The sequence below is a fragment of the Notothenia coriiceps genome, unplaced genomic scaffold (assembly GCF_000735185.1).
Source record: "Notothenia coriiceps isolate Sejong01 unplaced genomic scaffold, NC01 NC01_scaffold00034183, whole genome shotgun sequence".
Classification (NCBI taxonomy): domain Eukaryota; kingdom Metazoa; phylum Chordata; class Actinopteri; order Perciformes; family Nototheniidae; genus Notothenia; species Notothenia coriiceps.
Window position 1 is genome coordinate 55,842 of NW_011366884.1, and position 20,465 is coordinate 76,306.

The 20,465-nt window shown below is 40.2% G+C and overlaps 1 protein-coding gene across 1 annotated transcript in view; it reads right to left on the reverse strand.

The window, feature by feature from the left end:
* The window catches only part of LOC104962026 (sodium channel protein type 4 subunit alpha-like), a 36,340-nt gene that overhangs the window by 11,885 nt on the left and 3,990 nt on the right, over positions 1-20,465 (reverse strand). The window contains exons 4-16 of the mRNA XM_010790412.1: positions 19,440-19,568; positions 18,392-18,483; positions 18,069-18,311; positions 17,218-17,281; positions 12,014-12,155; positions 10,777-10,974; positions 10,521-10,673; positions 10,022-10,393; positions 9,778-9,907; positions 8,767-9,005; positions 7,692-7,865; positions 7,234-7,590; positions 1,335-1,736 (exon numbers count right to left, since the gene is read on the reverse strand). Coding sequence (XP_010788714.1) covers positions 1,335-1,736; positions 7,234-7,590; positions 7,692-7,865; positions 8,767-9,005; positions 9,778-9,907; positions 10,022-10,393; positions 10,521-10,673; positions 10,777-10,974; positions 12,014-12,155; positions 17,218-17,281; positions 18,069-18,311; positions 18,392-18,483; positions 19,440-19,568 — 2,695 coding nt within the window. The remainder of the gene's footprint in view (positions 1-1,334; positions 1,737-7,233; positions 7,591-7,691; positions 7,866-8,766; positions 9,006-9,777; positions 9,908-10,021; positions 10,394-10,520; positions 10,674-10,776; positions 10,975-12,013; positions 12,156-17,217; positions 17,282-18,068; positions 18,312-18,391; positions 18,484-19,439; positions 19,569-20,465) is intronic.

A 20,465-nucleotide genomic window follows, 5' to 3' on the forward strand; every position in this document is an offset into this window, starting at 1 on the left:
TTATTTATACATTTGACATCTTACACTGTTTCTGGTATTGTAGCTTAAAAAAAATTATTAAAGTAAAGCTTAAAAAATCTAGCAGTTGCGGTTTGGTTGCTTAAATCCCATCATAAAATAAAGCGTTTAAGGCTAGAACAGCCATTTTCTGAGATGCAGGATAATTTAAAACCGTTCCAATGAGGAGACAGCTCATGCAGACGTAGCTGCGCCGAGCGCTTCGAAATATCTCAACGTTTAGGAAGGTGCTGGAGGTGTCACTGTAGAAATTGGAGGAGAAGCATGTTGTTGGCCGTGTCTTTCAGAGGGAAACTATAAAAAAGCTGCTCTAGTTAGTTAGTTAGTTTTGTTTTTACAGTTGCTTCCCATGCTTGCCTGTGCCGTTTCATACAGTCGTTATCTCATTGGTTAGGTTTCAATAGGTCAGCTGCAATTGAGGTCAAAGTTGAAATAATTTTAACACTGATAAGGATTTGTTGTCCTAGAAAGACAACAAATAACGCTGGAAGGAGACTTTCCACAGCTCCGATGGACGCTAAAGATGCTTGCCTTTTTTTTACATTTGCTCAAATATATTTGATATTGTTGGGAAAATACTGAATGTACTCTTCCAATATCAGAGTAGCACATGATAACAAAGGCCTAACTGTAGATGACAGGATGTATGATTACCTAGAAGAGCATCAGGACACATTGTATTAGGCATATGATAGCTATGTGACAACAATTAACATGATGATTCAGCCTCTATGGAGATAGACATATGACAAGCATGATCATTTCTGACGTGGGCCTTAGCTAATCTGAACAAAACATTGAATACTTCTTTGTACCGGTATTCCTCCATCTTGTGACTGTGTAACTCCCTCTCTTGTATATCAGCATGTGAAGGACACTGTTCAGGAACTAGTTGTACCAAATGCTCTGTTTGTGATGACTACTTCCATTCTTGCAAGGATAATAAATACATGTATCCTGATATTGAAGCTCAAGCCGGTGACGAGTGATATTTTTATATTCATTGGCTTTTTAAGTTTGTTGCAAGCATTGGATGCTGATGTTTCCAGGTAAGAAGCATGTAATTAACTTGGATTAATTTGGCTTAAACATACTTCTTGATATTTATGTGAAATGTTTTACATTTTCATCAGGCTTTACCCATAGCAGTGATGTAACACCATTAGCACCATTGGTTTCTTACCAGCTGATCAGTATTTGATCCTTTCTCTTACAAGAACTATTTTGCTAGAAAATACCATCCAAAGAACACTACAACAGTAAATATCGAGAGTTTCTGTCCGTTGCAAAGAAATATGTGGATGTGAAAAACTCACTGGTTTGCTGTTTTCATCCTCTGAAGACTCAGAAATCTCCTCCTCCTCAAGAAACTCCACGTCGGACTCTCCGGGTGCGATGGGAACAATGACAGTCAAGTTGGGGTTTGTCATGTAGCTGTCCTCCCCCGGCACGATGTACTTCTCTCCATAGCGTCCACAAATTCCACCATTGCTCTCCACGTGATTCCCGACCAGCTTGGATATTTCGTTGGCCTTCTGCTCTCGCCGCTTCGAGCTGCGTCTGCAGAGGTCGAAGATGCACGATGTGAGCCAGGAGAAACCGGATTCGATGCGGGCGATGGCGATCTGGATGTTGTTCAAATCACCGTCTTCGTCTGGAGCAGAGAGGTTGTCTGAGCTGAAGGAGCTGAGCAACAGGGCCAGGAAAAGGTTCAACACCTGTTGATGGACAAATGTAGCGTTACATTATATTGGATGTAGAGAAATATCAGAATATTGTCACAATTGTATAACCATTTTGCCTGATAATGCTGTATTTACATTAGGATTATCTATGGGCCTAGAATCAGTCACTGGTTTTGTTGCTAGAGGCTTGTTGTCGGGGTACACCTTACTTTCTTCTTATCTCTCTCTGTACCCGTGTACTCTCGTCTTCCAAATAACCAAGCTTCCCCCGAAATGTTTTGTGTCTTTATACCCCTGGATCTGAGGACAGATGGTGTCGTATTCTTATTCTGTACAAACTGTAAAGTCCCCTGAGACAAATGTATTATGTGTGATATTGGGCTGTATAAATAAACTTTGATTGATTTACATTTATCTTTTCTTTAGATAGATAGATATACTTTATTGATACTAGTTTAGCCTATAAACTTAATAATAAGTAGCCTGATGCCTGACATGACCTCCTATATGATATGTCACCAATGGCAAATCCTTTTCATTGTGAATTCAGTAGGATATTCTATCTTGATATGCTAAGGCACACATGGCTCGGGATGACACTGAACTCTCAGAGTCTTCAAGCATCCAACTCCCAAGTAATCTTTCAACTAGCTTAGAGAGCAGTAGCATCAAGCACATCTATGCAGCAGTGTGTGTGGGTGTGTGTGTGTGTCTGCACAGTTGCTAAGTATCATCTTTAGCCACAGAGCCAGTCAGAGATGGGGAGCCTTCTCTCCCTTAAGCATCCTGGATAATCCCTTGGATAAACAGCTTTCCCACGATTCATGTGTAGTGGAGGTTCCTGTCCATTAAATTCTATAAGACCTGTACTGTTGTGATCTGTGCTTTGCACCAGTAAGACATCCGGTTCACTAAAGGTCCCTGTATCATGACAACAAAAGCTGCTCTTTAAGTCTCCATTTTCTGTCAGTGCCACTGAAAGGAAAAGCCCAGTCTGCTCTGATTGGCTTGTGAAAAATAACATGTTACAAGGTTGCCAATGTTATTATAGTCCTAGGTGGATTTTTGTTGTTTTGGGGGGGAATCTGACTAAAAGTCTTTAATCATCTGGCCCCTTTAAGGAGTCAGAAGTTGTAAGCTGTTATAAAGATGATGTTGTGGAGCTGGAGGTAGAGAAGATAGGAGATTTTGCAGTTGTCCATTTGCTAAACCCCACACGCCTTAGTTACTGTTGCCACTTCCAAGTCATTGCATTCTGGCACATATTGCGGTTTACACAAAATCCATGGTAGATTTAACACCTGGCATTCTTACTAATTTCCGAAACTATAAGTTAATTAAAACAGACTCTTCACTTCTAGCCTATGACCATGGAAAAGCCACTAGCTGATTTATCAGCTGTAACTTATCAGTGTATTATTCCGCCGGGTTATTTTGCGCTGCTTCTTCTCCCACATTGAACATCGCAGAAACTCCATTCAAACATCAAAACGTTCAGCTCGGTCGGGAATCAATGGCTATTACTTTTATCATTCATAACTTTCATAATTCCAGAGATCCATCCCATAATACATCCCATTTTTAACATGGAAGTCAAAGGAGAACTCTTCAGACTTCAACAATCTTCATGCAACTTCAACTGCTAACTGCTCCTTCTTCAACTGCTAACTACTCCTTCATACTTTAAACTTTAAAATGTCAAACATCTTTCTGACATTAATCGTGTAACACAACTTTTAAATCTGAGGCCTTCTTCAGATTTTAGAGTGCGTGATGTCACAGCTAGAGTGGAGGACAGATTTAATTTTGTCTTCATATTTTCTTTTAAACCTGCCATAATTCCCAAACCCTACATTCCCGAGACATAATTTATCATGACAAACGTAGGAAAACATCTCGTAGCTTGAAAGATAATAAAAAAATTAAGCAAAAATAATTAAACAAAATGCCTCTTGAGTGCATGAAGTGACAAAAACGTTCAAAATGTCTCCATTACACTCCATTGTAAGTTGAGCCTCACCTTTCCCCACCACAGTAGCCAAACTCCTTTAGTTAATCTGCCAAAAAGGCCACATTATTAACCCAAAGGTACATAAAAAGCACACTTCAGATGCTCAAGTTCCTTGACATGCTTCACGCTTTGAAATTTCACCGATATCTGTTACGGTTCTTCAACAAAACGTTCACATGTAACAGGTTTATCTCTCATTCAGAACAATGAAAATGCTTTCCTCTCACTAATCACCATGGAAACCTTTGATCTCTGGACACCTCGTTAGCTCAAATATAAACACCTGTGTCATGGAACATGATGATGTCATAACTCCAATTGACATAATTAGAGCAGCAGACTAATGACGTGCTCACTGGAGTTTAACAGACTGTCTCAGTCTATTCTTTTCCGTCTGATGGAGACTTCATACTGACTTCAACATGTTCCACATATTTTAGACATTATTGGTGACCTAAGCTTTTAGTTCTAAAGTTTTCAGTTCATATATTCTGCTGCTTTTTCATGCATTTAGACTTTTATTTTCTTGTTCTTATTTAGTGGGAATGCTGGTACAGTTTTGAGATTTCTTCAAATGCCGTTGCCATGGCAACACAATGCTCGCCATGAAAAACGGTTCAGTGAAAATGCTCTAAACAGTCCAAAACTTCACAGGTTTGGTAACGATGCAGCCATCAACATATCTAAGCGTATTATGAGGTGTCATCAAATACCGTTGCCATAGCGACAGATCATTCGCCATCAAGTTAGTTCAAAAGTTTGCAGTTCAAAAATTCTGCTGCTTTTCCAAGCCTTTTTACTTCCCTTTCTTCTCTCATCACACATTCAAGCCCCCAGCGTTCATGTATCATTTCAATCAAAATTCTTCACTTTCTTCTTACACATTACATTTCAGCATAGCAGTTCAGCGTCAGCTTTTCAGCATAAAGCATTCCCACTAGCAATTTCTTCAGGAATGCATTCTCTAGTTAAGTTCTGTTTTTCTGTTGGGGTTTTGTGGGTTCTTTTTGTGATTAGAGGGAGATCAAGTTCTGTCTGTTTTTGCATTTGTCTGTCTGCACTTGGATCCACCCTGCGCTGCTCAACCCTAACATTCTGTATGAAGATATTAAATAGCTCTTGTTGTGCAGTTTATCAGTGAATGTTTCCACGGAACTGTTTGTAAACAGCGTGTTTCATGACGGACAGACCCAGCGTTGAGTCCGGTGAGGCAGTGAAGCAGGTGGAGTCAGGTGGGATGCAGACTCGCTGTTGGAGGCTTGACAACCCACTCCCCCTCCACACTCGTTGGTTTGGAACAGCACTTAATGTGGCGGACCCTCTGCGCGAACGCGTAGGGGGCGGTTCGGAATTGGGCCGAAGTGTTGGCTGTTTGTAGTTCGATTTAGACAACAGTAGCTAGCACAGTGGTTCTCAAAGTGGGGGGCGCGCCCCCCCTGGGGGGCTCAGAGGCATGCCAGGGGGGGCGCGAGAGACCAGGAGGAAAAATGGTTATTAAAAATAAAAAATAAAAAGATTTTTTTTTTAAAATCATAAATTGAAAAATTATTTATTCGAAAATAATATGATGCAGTACTATTACGTCTGGGTCTCTGTGTTTCATTAAAGCTCGGCTCTGTGTGTGTGTGTGTGTGTGTGTGTGTGTGTGTGTGTGTGTGTGTGTGTGTGTGTGTGTGTGTGTGTGTGTGTGTAGTGTCGTGTGTGTGTAGTACGTAGTACGTAGTAGTACGTACGTACGTACGTACGTACGTACGTACGTACGTACGTACGTACGTACGTTACGTACCGTACGTACGTACCGTACGTAACGTACNTTGTAAAATATCCATAAAGAAAAAGTAAATCTGTTTACAGTTCTGTTTCAAATGGGTGTTGAGAGATGTATACATAGATCTCTTCATTTTGCTCTCAAAGTGCACCAGATTGATGCACTTCAATATTTAAAAATAAATCTTTCCGGGAGAGCTTGCCCCCGGACCCCCCTATGTGAGGTCCACACACCACCAATAAAAATAGCCCTTTACCCCTGCTTACACCTATATGCCGTGAGCTGATTATCGAGCCTTCATTGTAACTGTCACACTGTGTATATGCGTGGGGATTGTTGCAGTAGAAAATTCCACTGTAGCGACCGGTACATTAATGGGAAACCCTAAATGTTTGAGCACCCTCTATGAAACGTCAAGCTACCCCACAGCACTCCCAAAATAAATCTATGCCGCCGCCACTGAGCCTGACTATTTGTGTTGGGGGGGCCAAACTTTTTTCTTTCTCCAAAGGGGGGGCTTGACAGAAAAAGTTTGAGAACCACTGGGCTAGCATATCATGCTAATGCAGATGCTAGTTCTGCAAGGAGCTACATGTGTGGTTTCTTTATACAAACATAGTTGAAGCAAATGTTGGCTCTCTGGGAGTATAACATTGATAGGTTAGCATTAGCAACAATAATTAGTGCTTGAACTACAGTGCATTTCAAAATAAAAGCTGCAGTTGCTGGTGTGGCATGTGCCCAACTATAAACATATCCTTGCTATGGCACAGGATGAAAGCAGCTGTGTTCAAGCAGAGCTGTTAGATTAACTACTTTTTACAGGAACAGCTGTATGAATGATATAAACATAGCGTTTCATCCTGTGTGAATCTCAATACCTGCTGCAAAAGGCTTGAAACCAAAACACTCTGTGGAATTGGCTGATCCTTTGTACAGTACTTAGGTCACAATTTCTGCCAAAAGGCTTAGTTCATTAGCAGTGGATAAAACATACAGCCCTGTTGGACATGAGGCTGCGATAAAGCCGCAGAGAATGCATCTGTTGGGGTTACGGTTTGCACGACAACATGTGCAGAGAAAACACATCTTACTCAGGAGGGAAAACAGATGGATTAAATGTCGTCCAGACATGATCTGTTTTGCGGCCCGCTAATGCTAATCTGCAAGAAGGTTAGCATGATAATGTGACACAACCACTCTCTCAGAGCACATGGTCAAGAGCACTGAAGAAAAAAGTGCACAAACCATCGTGTCTGAACACATTTTTGAGTTTGCAAAAATATATCATGATGAGGCACCAATAACTGTTACTGGATGTTCCATTCGCATAATAAGGAACCACCCACCCTCATCAGTGCAACATAAGTAATCCCTGATTATGCTCATGACATCATCATTTGGATTACAGTTGGTTGTATAAACATTCAATTGAATTTGTCTCCAAGCAGATTCCCTGTTATCATATACCGTTAACGGATGGATATATATTGTGGTTTTTCGATTATTGTCAAAATCTCAAATAAAAACCAAATTTTTGTCTGTCGATCTATACTTTTTGAAACCCCCAGACTGTTTTAGGCTCTTATCCCCAATGTGAAATGTGAAACCAAATGTGTGTGGGAGAGAAACTCCCTCTGGAGGGAACTTTGGGATTGTATCCTTTGCAGACCATTTACATGCACTAAAACCTATATAACACACTAAAGGAAAGGGGAAACCCCAAAAAGCAGGGCCTCTTTAATACTCACCACAAGGTTGCCTATGACCATGACCAACATGAACACCAGGAGACAGAGGGGCTGCCCGGCCACTTCCATACAATCCCACATGGTCTCGATCCATTCGCCGCACAGCACCCGGAACACGATCAGGAAGGAGTGGAAGAAGTCTTTCATGTGCCAGCGAGGCAGCTGACAGTCGATGGAGATCTTACACACACAGTCCTGGTAGTTCTTGCCAAACAGTTGCATGCCCACCACGGCGAATATGAAGACGATGATGGCCAACACCAGCGTCAGGTTTCCCAGGGCGCCCACCGAGTTGCCGATGATCTTGATGAGAGTGTTGAGAGTGGGCCAGGATTTCGCCAGCTTGAAGACTCGTAACTGAGGTAGAGAACAAAAAGAAGACAACCAATTTTATGTTTTTTTAAGTGTGTTAAAGTTCTATTCAATGTACAAGGGTGAGAATACAAGACTTCTGTTACCAGTCTGAAAGATCGCAGGACAGACAGCCCCTCTACATTGGAAAGACCCAACTCCATCAGACTGAGGCAAACAATGACGCCGTCAAAAATATTCCAGCCTTGTTGGAAGTAGTAGTAGGGGTCCATGGCAATCAGCTTCAGCACCATCTCAGCTGTAAAGATCCCTGTGAAAACCTGTAACAGATACAGGGGGACAAAAAATTGGAATGATACATAATCCATTGGAATGATCAAATGGATTATGTTAAATTGGAAAGATATTTTTAATTTATATTGGGCATTATATGCAACTAAGTCAAACATATTATCTCTACAATCTATTTTGTAGAGCACTGTTTTGTTGACTCTTGATCAACCTTGTTTCCAGCATCAGGCAGTCGTTTTCAGTGAAAAAGCTCTGACAAAGCCACTGTATCTTACTTGAGTAGCAGCCAACATGATCAAATAAGCAGCTTTAAGTTTATTTGAGTTGAGGTTTAAATATCTGAGGCTTAGAGGTTTAAGTTAAAGTGTACCAGCTGTAGAAACAAATATAAGCAAAATTGAAGAGAAGAATATTTTTCATATTCCTTCAGTTTTTGTTTTATTTTGATACATCCTGCTAAATAATGGTCAAAAGACAAAGAAAACATGGGCAAAAACTTGGTTAATGTAATATAAGAGAATATTATTATAATTAATACTTCCATTTATTTAGTTTTAAGAAGATTTTCAAACTTGACGACACTAGCAGAGTCTTTAATGTACCAGTAGGATGATATGGCAAAAATACAAACCATGGAATCAGTCCCACCTCCAGCTAAAAATAATTCCTCTTACCGGCGATAATCACAAATAGTCTAAAGCAGAACCTTTGATAAAGGATCAACACGGCCCTACTGACCTTAAGTACAGCAACACTGGCTATTAAAAACAACAGAGTATGATATATGAACATTATCTTAACGAAGAATTTGCTCTTCACTTTCTTTCTAGTGAAGCTTTCTGTTCACTCAACTGTTGACCCAACAGCACTTAGGATAAAGTGTGTCAAATTCTGGAAACCTGCCCACCCCTATCATTAAAAGCCCCTTACCAGATTGCCAATGGAAAGCATGGTGTTGAACTCATCAGTCATTGGGTAGTGCTCCAGAGCCATGAAGAGGGTGTTCAGCACAATGCAAATGGTGATACCCAGATCCAGGAAAGGGTCCATCACCATGTACTTCACCCACTCCTTCAGCGTCAGCCACCAGGGGCAGCAGTCCCATATCAGGTACTTCTTGGCGAACGTGTACCAGCAGGGATGGCACTTTTGCCTCGACACCTCCAGCTCTGCAAAGAGGTCAACTATTTATATGCTGGCTCATCTTTTCTGTTCAAACACTAGTGGACAAAACCTGAAACCCTATCATGTGTGACAAAACGTTTTATGATCTACAATCTGCAATAGGTCTCTGGGCTTTAACAATGTGAGAGGTACAAGATCATTATTTAAAGGAATATTTTTTATATTTCAGTTTAGCTGAGGGCTAAAGGAGAAGCTTGATACCAGTCTTGTGTTGTAGTGTAAATATGACGCTGCAGTCGATTAGCTTAGCTTAGCATAAAGACTTAAAACCAAGGCTAGTGTGGCTTTGTCCAAAATTAAGTAAGTCCACCTTCAACCTGAAGTTGACTAATTAAAACAGTAAATCTCGTTTGTTAATCTGTGCAAAAAAAGCACTATGATAAATGTACACATTTATGATGGGTAAAGGTGCAACGAAACTTCAGGAAGTTAAGGCACGCAGCAAAGATAGTACGGTACACGCTACGGGATGGTTTAAGTACAACATGTCATTTTCTCACCACTGTATTTTGATTGTTTTTTGCCTGGATAAAATCACCAGATTTAAAATATTAATGATTTGGCTTTAGAATTGCATTTTCTCTGTTTTGATTCTTTTTGCTAAGCTAAGCTAATAAACGGCTGGTCAGAGCTTTAAATCAATCATATAGGCATAGTGATGTATAAACCTTCTAATTTCTTATCTTTTTCTTGTTCTCAAGCAAAAAAACGTTTTTCCCAAGTAGCTCAAACTACTACTAAAGTTAAATAACTTACCACCCATGGCATCGCTGAAGAAGCTAACAGAGCTCAAGACTCTTTTCCTCTGCGCTGGACGAGGCTCAGTGATCGTCGGGGAAGGCTGAAGGAGAAGGTTAGGAACTGTGTCTTCTATACTGCCAGGCTTCTGGTGGACAGAAAAACACCAAAACATCAAATACAACCAATCTTCTTCCATCAGCTGTTAAAACATTTTCACTTTTGCAAGATTATCTATTCTAACCGGGCCTCTACCACTCACCAATTCCTCCCTGAACCTCTCCATGCTGTAAGAGGGCATGGACATGGGAGAATGTAGTCCCAGAGTGGTGACTCCGTTCTGATCCAAGGTGATGTTGAGCCTGCCGTTGATGTTGTAGTTGGGGGTGAAGACTTGGGAGCTGTGGCTCCGCACACTGCCGGTCCTTCTTTTCCAGGGCGTTGCTATTGAATTTGCTCGACTTCTGAAAGTGTCCCCGTGAGTGCTGAACTCGTCGTCCCCGAAGTCCGCCTCCGAGTTGTTGCGCGGCCGGAACGCGCTGAAGACGCTGGCTTGGCTTCCTCTCCTGGTGCTGAGGGGGTGAGAAGAGAGTGTGGCCAGTAGCGGGTGGACCGGAAGAGGAGACAGAGAAGGCTGCAGAAAGAGGACACAGGACTCCTATTACTTTCCATAAGAACACCAAAGAGTGGAAGACAGGTTTAGATTATGATTGTTGGTGATGTACCATTGGCTCATCAGGAGGGTCAAACTTTTCTTCAGCAGCTTCCTCCTCTGTTTCCTCCGACAATGCCCTGTGCGATCTTCTTCTTCTGCTGCTGTTTCGACGTATGCTGCCCATCTTCAGACAGATTGGAGACAGCTCTGGGGACAACACTGAGTCTGTATCCTGGGCTTGTTGTTGTTTTCTTGCCAACTTCACACAGAAAGGAATTATGTTACAAAAGATACTTTTCTGTTCGTCCTCTAATGAAAGAACACTTTTCAATATTGTTGCCGACTGTTGGCGTTGCACTTACTCTTTGCTCTTTGCGCAGATGCTCCATCGCCAGCTGAAACTCCCTCTCCTTCTGCCAGGCCTCAGCGATTGTTGCCTGATTCTGCTCCTCATAGGCCATGGCCACTACAGCCAGGATGAGGTTGACAAGGTAGAAAGAGCCCAGGAAGATAACCAGCACGAAGAAAACCATGTAGGTCTTTCCTGCTGAACGCAACGTCTGAGGGAGCAGCACATCAAAGTGAGTATGATCAAAGTATTTAAGGTTTAGTTGGTATCTTTTGTAAAAAATAACTTTGTATGATATTTGCTGAAACTGTCATTATATCCTTACAGTCGTGCATGAGACAGATAATATGTGAACAAATTTGGTTCCTATGCATCCCTACAGTGCTTCTAATGGAATTTGCAAAATTCCACCAAGCCCAAAGGAAAACAACCAATCAGAGCAGAGGATTCTCTAATGCAGTGTCAATCACCGCTCCTGCACTCCGATAAAAATCTGAAACTATGCAGAGTTGATCAAATATAAACGTTGCCTATTTGTGGCCTCAAATGGTTTATTGAGAACTGTTTAGCTGTAAATAAGAAATATTGGTTTAGTGGAGTGCTTGGTTTTTTCTATTAACTGATTTCAAAATGGCAGCCGGGTCACAAACTTTCTAATTTTACATCTAAACTGTACTCTTAAATATGGTTCTGAAAACGTTAAGGCAATACATTGGCAACAACACTGTTTGGATTCATATATGATCAATGCTGCTGAGTGGGATTGGAGTGATGACACTGTCTTGGCTCTGATTGGTTGTTTTCATCAGGCGCTGTGAAATCTTGCTATTGCCATTATGAGCCAATTTTCACAGATGTTCTGTCTGATTCACTACTGTGAGGATAAAGTAACAGTTAAACAATATATGATAAAAACATTTAGAAAAGAAAAATTTGATATTTTTAAGGCTGAGTCATTTTTCGTAGTTTTAACATAACATCTTCACCAACTCCTAAGGAAGGCAATATTACACTGTGTTCATGGTGGGTCCTTCGTCCCTACAAGCAAAGTATGTATAGTTTTCTTTGGCTAAGATAAGTCTAAAATGCAAATGCAATTGAGTCAAATAAAAAAAAGAATACTAAATATGATAAAGACTAAAATAAATGCTGACAAAATTAACACTCATTTTCAAAGATGGATAATAATAGGGCACAGCAAACTGTCACAGGAAATTGGTAGATTTATAATGAGATTTAAAAAACGGCACCTGGTGAAACAGTTTTTCCCAGTAGTCTTGTGTCATGAGTCGGAAGAGGGCCAGGAAAGCCCAGCCGAAGGTATCAAAACTGGTGTAGCCATAGTTTGGATTCCTCCCTACTTTTAGGCAGTCAAATCCATCTGGACACTTCCTGTAATGCACAAACAGTTAAAAAGCACAAGACAGACGATTAGGGGGCAGCACTGATAAACAAAGGCTGTGCACAATTAAATCGAAGGCAGCTGGAGCAAATATAGCTGTGGTAGCGTGCAGGCTGCTTTGCCGGAGTTAAAAACATCCCCCGTATCTACATGAAGCCGGTGGCCTTTGACTCCACCGGGACAAAAGCGGATGAGCCTGTAAGTAAGTGCACTGCTATCAACACATTATTTCAACCAGAGAGGGCACTTGAAATTCGTTCATAGCAGGATCACTAAAATGCACTGCAGCAAAAGGGATTATGTGAGCCAGATGGATATCAAATTGCAATTCAAAAAAATGCATTTCTGATCTTCATTGTCAGCATAGTGGCATTACAGCAAATATATAAGTCCGGCAGCTGAGAACAAGCTGGACCACCATGTCAATCTGAGTGCTGAATAATTTCGTAATGGCCGGGAAACAGCTGGGCGGGCAAAGCGCTGCTGTGAGAACAGCTGTAGATGTCACCAACCAGCCATCTGAGCAGGGATGCTCGCTAATATTCAGCCGTGAGGACAGAGGAGGCTGCGTGAGGCCAGCGACATCTTCCTGTCGGGCTGCCACTTCACTCTTCACCTCTTTTATTTTCATATAAGCCCATAAACTATATCTGGTTGTTTTGCTAACACATTATGCTACTTTGGACATTTTTCAGAAGCAAACAATATGTTTTTCTAGATTGAGTGAGAGGCTTTTTTAAAAACAAATTCCCAAATTAAAAAGGTATGGATAGTTACAAATAAACAAAAACTCTATTCAAGGACACTGTCAACGTTTTTAATGTAAAAAGAATAACTACTGTATATTTACATTGTCTCTCAACATGGCTTGTGAATTTGACAATTTTTTCTTCCCTGATTTGTTTACTATATATTATTACCTATATAAGCACAGTTTATATTTAGAGCTAAAATGATTCGGAAGTCGATTCACAAATGTGTAACTTTTAGTTATTTTTCAAGCAAATGGGAGAAACATTTAGCCAATTTATTTTCTTAGCACTCGTGATCAGGCAACAATCTGCAGTGAGTTTTCTTTTAGAATTCTCTGAAATAATATAAATACAGTTTTAACCTCTTATCTGGAAAATAACCTGCAGATTTAACAATAATGCAAATAACCACATCAATTATAATTCTTTACAAACATTTTGGTCAAAATAAAAGCCAAATCAATAAAAACCCTATGTAGGCAACTTCAATAACTAGTCATGGGCTCATGTATGGCGGTCATTCCTATTATCCTTCTTACATTTAGAAATATTGTATAGAGTAGATTCCTAAAGTCAAAACATTTCTTATGGTTCCTCTGAGTGTTTAAGATTGCCTGTGTAACATGCAATGCACTGAAACGTTCTGGTTTCTAATGCCACACTGCAAGCCAACCATACTATTGTGACACTTCTCTTATCATTAGCTGCTGCTGTCAGGCTAATGTTCCTGACATATCTATAGTTACTGCCCTGGAGACTGTTGCATGGGTTTATCAAGAGTCAGCACTCCTCAACAAGAGCCGCTATGCCACGTGCACTGTGATATCTGATCAACCTCCACAGCCTATTTGGACATTTTAAGATTTGCAGATGTATTTTTCCTACTATGGCAACTATTGCTTTATATTTATTTTTGTTTGGTCCTAAAATCCCTCAAATATGGCATGGTCCTTTAAGCTTCCATAAGCAGGTCGTCCAATGTCACCAAAGCACAGGGGTTTATATGATCTATATAGAGTGGCTCAGTGATGAAATGTTTTTGTAGGCTAATCCAGAAGTTAGCATCGTGAGGGCTCCCCAAACAAAAGTAATGGGATTTTCCTTTGACGTTTGGAATATTGCAGAAAATTTAATCTGTGGCAAACACAACATTTATGATATAATAACATCCTGTTTACTAGTATACTCTCACCAAATTAACTCCACTTTTATGTTTTTTAAGTGTAAATACAATCGTCAGAAGTAAATAGCTAATGCTAATAGCTAATGCTACAGGACAGTCGCATCAACACCATTAAGCTAAAGGTGGCTAAGGTTCAGCATGATGAAGTAGTGACATTTAGACACTTGTTAGAAGACATAGAAGCTCTAGACTTTTACAAGTAAGTAATTTTCTGACATATTTTATGTTGAAGAATAAAAAGTGAAAGTGTTTTGAGCTGGTATTAACCACAGACCTCATTTCAGGAGTCTCACCAAAAACATGCTTAATTGAGTTTGAGACTTAAGTATTATACTCATTTTCTTGCTTTTGTGTGACAGAGCAACAGAGGAGCATCTGTCCTTAGCAGCCAAATACGTTCATGTGGTGGACGGAGGAGTTCAATGCTCACATCCAGCCTGTCAAGGGCAGAAGTCAAAAGTCATAATCCTTGATGCACAGTGGCTTTAAGATGTGAGGGGATAAGCCTGACCTCTGCTGAAGGCACGATGAGAAGCAGCTTGAACCTTTGAGCAAATCATTTATCACAACTTGTTAACCATCCAGGCTGAAAATATCATTGGAATATGTGTTTGTGTGCATGCCTGAATGTGTGTGTGTGTGTGTGTGTGTGTGTGTGTGTGTGTGTGTGTGTGTGTGTGTGTGTGTGTGTGTGTGTGTGTGTGTGCGAGCGCATGTGTGTACAATTGTGTGTGTGTGTGTGTGTGTGTGTGTGTGTGTGTGTGTGTGTGTGTGTGTGTGAGTGTGTGTTGTCATCATAAAGTATCCAAAGCTTTCATTTGGAAATCTACTCAGGGATTACTTGTTGGAATACACTCAAAAGATTAAGCATCCTCTATGTTTTACGTCCTCCATCCTGACCTGCTTAATATCTCGCCCGTCTCCAGAGCCAACCTCAGAAAGTTCCATCTAAAATGTCACAGAAGGCAGCAGACACATATGTTTCCTTTAACCTATAACCTGGCAAGTGTACCAAGGGCCAGCTGGTTCATTCTGGCTTTGATTGAACCACAAATACATTTAAAATAAACAAAACACCATGTGCTATCTGATTACAAAGCAACGTTTTAATATATAGGGGGGAAAAAAAAAAATCTTTCAATTTATTTTGTTGTCTTAAAAGCCTTTAAACCAACTATTGACACAGATTAAAACGGAAAAAGTGTCAATAGAGATGTCAAAAGCTGCATGGGCAATATTGCTAGTCTGATATTATTGACCTTCTACTTATTTTGTTATTTTTACGTTATTTCCCCCTAATGCACTCAGATGTATCCTCTGTTCGCTCTGAATTGAACACAAAACACTGAATCAGATTTTACTTTTTGGGAGATTAAGCTCCAGTGTTTTTGGAGGTCACAGAGTGAGATTAAAGCTCAAGCGTTGGTTGCACTGATACCAATGGTTGGTACCAACAAATAAGAATGTGTAACTACCTCCACTCTGTCATTAAAATGCTGTGTTAATATCAATTTCAGCTTAATCTCATGTGAAAACAGTCACAATCCCATAGAAATATCAGCTAGGGTCAACTAATTCAAAGAACCTTTGTTATAAAAACCATCAAAAATATTTGTACAGGGGAAAAAAAGAAGTTAATTGTTTAGCCTTGACTTGCCATTCAGTGGAGAGGAAAGCTACATGCCGTTAGCAGTATTTCTTATACTTACTGTATATCTTGCACTTAAACACTCTTTGTTTCTCTGAATGCATGACATACAATGCATGCAGGAAATTATCAAGCATCAAATTATGCTAAAACATGTCAGTTAATATTAAATATTTAATTTTTTAATTTCTGGTTGAGAATCCTACACATTACGCAGCATTGGTTTTTATCTTTCCATTGCAATCTTTAGCATCTTTTATGCTTTTGTTGATATTTTATTCGCTGTTTGCTGGTCATCAAATCAAAGTCAACTTAATTAAATGAATTGAACGTGTTAAATACAATTTATATTTATTTGCTGTTAATCAAAGTATGAGTAAAACACTGCCTGCATCTGTGTGTGTGTTTACCAATAGACATTTGCTATAGAGTGTTTTAAGGGGTTTGGATTAAATGCATATACAACAAAATACATTTATTATTTAGTATTATAATAACTATTTGATCAAATGAAGAAGAAAATGTGTCCTTTGAACACTGTTTAATCGGTGATTAAGGAATTGTTTTTATACATTTGCATCATTTAGTACAAAATATCTACACTTTTATGAGATTCTTTGTAAAGCTCAACATCACCTGCAGTTTTTGTCCTTTGCTTAATTATTAACAGGACCACCTAACGGAAGCCATTTGTTGACACTGCAGGATTTCAGCTTCACACAGATGGGTATTAACTTCATTATAACCCTTGAACTGAGCCTGGCACGAGCAGAGTCATCCTGGTTTGCTTGTTTCAAAAGCATTTGGATTTATAGGATTATTCAATGCGTAGGATGAGTAGCAATATTTGGAAGGTTTCACACTGTGCTTTTGATCGGGAACAAAGTCCACGGATACAATGTAACCTATATGCATTTCTAAATATATTCTGATGTTAGAAATAAAAAAGGAGTGTCTTTGTTCTGTAACAAAAGTAGGTGCTGTTTGAAGTACAGTATCCTCCTCTCAACAATAACGGAATATGAAGCCGAAGTGATCCGGTCTGCTCCGGTCAACCTAATCATAGAGCTTTTGAGATGATGAAATCTCCAAAGACCCCCCTTTCTCCAGCTGGCAACTCCATGTTTCTCAGTAAAGGGTTCCAGTGGAGCGGGGGTGATTATCCACACCACATGTCGTCTTCTGCACAGCCTCTCTCACGCTACCCCCCTCCCGCGGATGGAATCATTCCTCTGTACATTGCGCATCTAAGTCACAGATTTCAACTCGAAGCCTAAAGCATCGATTTCTATTCTTGTATCTGTGTTCTGAGAAAAACATTTTGCGGCATGCCCAATGATCGAGCAACTTTATCCAATTATACACATGACGGGCGGGCATGGGATAAAAAACCATTAGATGCTAAATATGTATATATTATGTAATAGCGGATGGTTAACAAGCAGAAAGCAGGATAAGTATTTACTTACCCTGCATCACTTCCATATCCACATATTAAGGCATCCTTTGCTCCTTCAACTTTGTAGAAATTATCTATAGAAAGGGGGAAAGAGTTTATTTTTTTCTTCACTTAAAGATCTCCGATCATGCTATTTTTAGGCATTTATTATGGGTCTCAGATATATAAAAATATTTTTAAAACATGTTTGATGTGTCATGTATTATCCCTTATATCCCTCTATTTCAGCCCTGTTAGAGAAGTGCTGATTCTGGGTCTTTAGCTTTAAAAAAAAGAGGGGGGGGGAGCTAATGCTGAGTATCTGATCAGGAGAATTCTACCCAGATACAGCTAAATGCTGCCGTGATTAAATGCCATATCATGTTCATAACCACATTATTTCTGAAACAGTATGGAGCTCAAATGTTTTTTCTCTTGCGGGTTTACCACAAGGTGAGTATGTTTTTATATCCGTATTTTTTACACATACTCTCTCCAGTAGTGTTAGCGATGCTTGCTAATGTAAACAAAGACCATATTGCTTCGAAAACACGTCAGGCATTGTTTCTGATAGCAACGTTTCTGATAGGGCCGTGGGTGTAAAGCCAGCCCACTTTTCGGATATTACGTCGGACGCAAATCTGGATCAGCTCCGTTGTGCTCCGATGTGGGTATGGAGGAAAAGAGAGAGGGTTTTGTTTTCTGACACTTCGTGAGTTCCCTGACACACCGGGGACACATATTTATGTATAAAAGACATCGAAAAGTGAATTTTGCATGATAGGAGACCTTTAACATAGATGATCCTAGACAGTACTCATAGTGTGGTACATGTGTGAAATGTGTTATCAACATGAGTTTTTTTTTGTTTTGTTGGCTGACCTTCGCTGCCCAGGAAGTCCGCCCTGGAGCTCCATGTTCTGTTGTTGCAGATGAACGATGCGTTGGGGCTGTAGGTGGAGTTGATGCAGTGCGCCAGGCTGCGGATGCACTTCTGCCGCAGCAGCCCCATGAAGAGCTGCAGGCCGATGAGGGCGAACACGCTGAGACAGAAGACAGTCAGGATCATCACGTCTGCCAGCTTCCTGACAGACTGGATCAGAGCGCCGACAATCGTCTTCAGACCTTGACGGAGCAGAGGAGATGATGTATGAATGGTTTGATAGAATAAAGAGACATGTGGTTCTGTGTCGGGGTCATCTTACCTGGGATAACGGAGATGGTTTTCAGTGCTCGCAGTACTCTGAAGGTTCTTAACGCTGAGACGTTCCCCAGGTCTACAAATTCGGTCACATATCTGCAATGTGATAAGAGGGGATTAATAAACTTCTGCAGAAAGATTTAACAAGGCCTGTACAGAATGTGTTTTACATCCGAAAGCTTCTTATGAGGTCTTTGCATGAAGATTTTCTTCACCCTCTTTTTTTATTGTGATTTTATCAAATGCAACTCTATTTTTGCAGACAGGTGGAGACAACTGTTTTTTGACAACAGTAAAAAGTTGTTTTTGAAAGGCTAAACTAAATGTTAAATCCAATCTATATTCTTATTTTATCTAAAAAAAATGGTGTAGCCTATAGGGTTTCTTAAAGACTGAAACAATACTTTGAGAGCAGTAAGAGTGAACTAAATCAGTAAAGTTATGATGACCTTGAAGACCAAAACAACCAACTGAAAGAATCCAAAATGCTCCTTAGAGCTGAACGGAACCGCAAATTCATTTCTACAACTCCTTTTGCACATAGTCTAGCACTTTGAGTTTTGTTTACTCTAATGAAAAGTGCTCTTTTAAATAAAATTCATTATTATTATTATTATAGTCATGTAAACCATTACAATATATTGAGTATAGCCTCCTTCCGAATTAACAGCATGTAATGAGCACCTGTGACAGGAAATGACAGATGAATTGGCTGACTGAAGCATAATTAACTAAAAACAAATGAATCCCGGAAGGTGTGTCCAAACACACTAAAAGAGATTTTGTCTCGCTGTTTTCAAACAAAGCAAATGTCCCATCTGTAGGATTGGTCTCGTACAATGCATCAAGAGGTCACCTGTCTAATCTGCCATCTGCTAGGCTCATTGTCTACAGTCACTTTGACATCACTGAACATTTTCTCTTTATACAATAACTGAATGACTGAATTAGGGTGGACTTTCTTGTGTTGTGTTTCTGCACAATGTATCCACTCCTCATGTGAAGTGAATTGATGTCAAAGTAAATAATACATGTATGTCATAGTAACTTACGCCATGATGATGACGGTGAAGTCCAGCCAGTTCCACGGATCTCTCAAGAAGGTGAACGGTACTATACAGAATCCTCTCGCTAATATCTTTATCCCAGACTCGAAAGTGTAAATGCCAGTGAAAGTATACCTGGAAAGATTCAGAGAAATATACAGTTCAGAATGGATTTGAGCATCGAAATAAATCACAATCAATATCAACAAAGACTCTAAGACAAAAGAATACAAATAAACAGAGCAGGGTTCACACTCTCAATTGTTTGAATACAGCTGATGATCTGATGATTTATGGTGTCTTTATTTAAGAAGGAGTAATGTCTCTGACAGATGTTGTGCAAAATATAAACATGTATATACAGTATGATGTTGATCTTCTCTTTTTTCAAATTCATTAAAAACTGAAAGGGCCCTATTGTGCTTTTTGGGGTTTTCCCTTTCCTGTAGTGTGTTATGTAAATGGTCTGCAAAGACTAAAATCTGAAAGTTCATGCTCCCACTGCCTGAACCGCCTCCATTGGATTACTTCCATAACATAGTGACAGAAGGGGCGGGACATCCCTAAGCGGTTAACCAATCACAACAGAGCCGGCCAGCTAACCAATCAGAGCAGACTGGGCTCTGGTTTCAGACAGAGGGTGAAACGAGGTGCTACACAGACAGTATGACAAAAATAAAGAGCTTTTTGAACATTAAAATAAGGAAACATGTCACAGTAGAGCAGGGGTGGGGAACCTCTGGCCTCCGGGCCGTATACGGCCCTCGAGACCATTTGGTGCGGCCATCGAGGTAATTTATAAACACACGCAAAAAAGAAAAAAATTCAAGAAATCTAGACCGCAAAATAATTAAACAAGCTTGTTTTTCCTGGCCAAGTTCAGGGTCCTTGAACACAACACGAGCCTAACGTGTCATCACGTGGTATGTCTCGTCTGACAGGACCCATGACGTTAAACACTTCAGGCGCGGCCCTCCGGCCGCAAGACCACGAGAGGCAATCTTGATGTGAGGACAGTCTGCTCTGTATGGG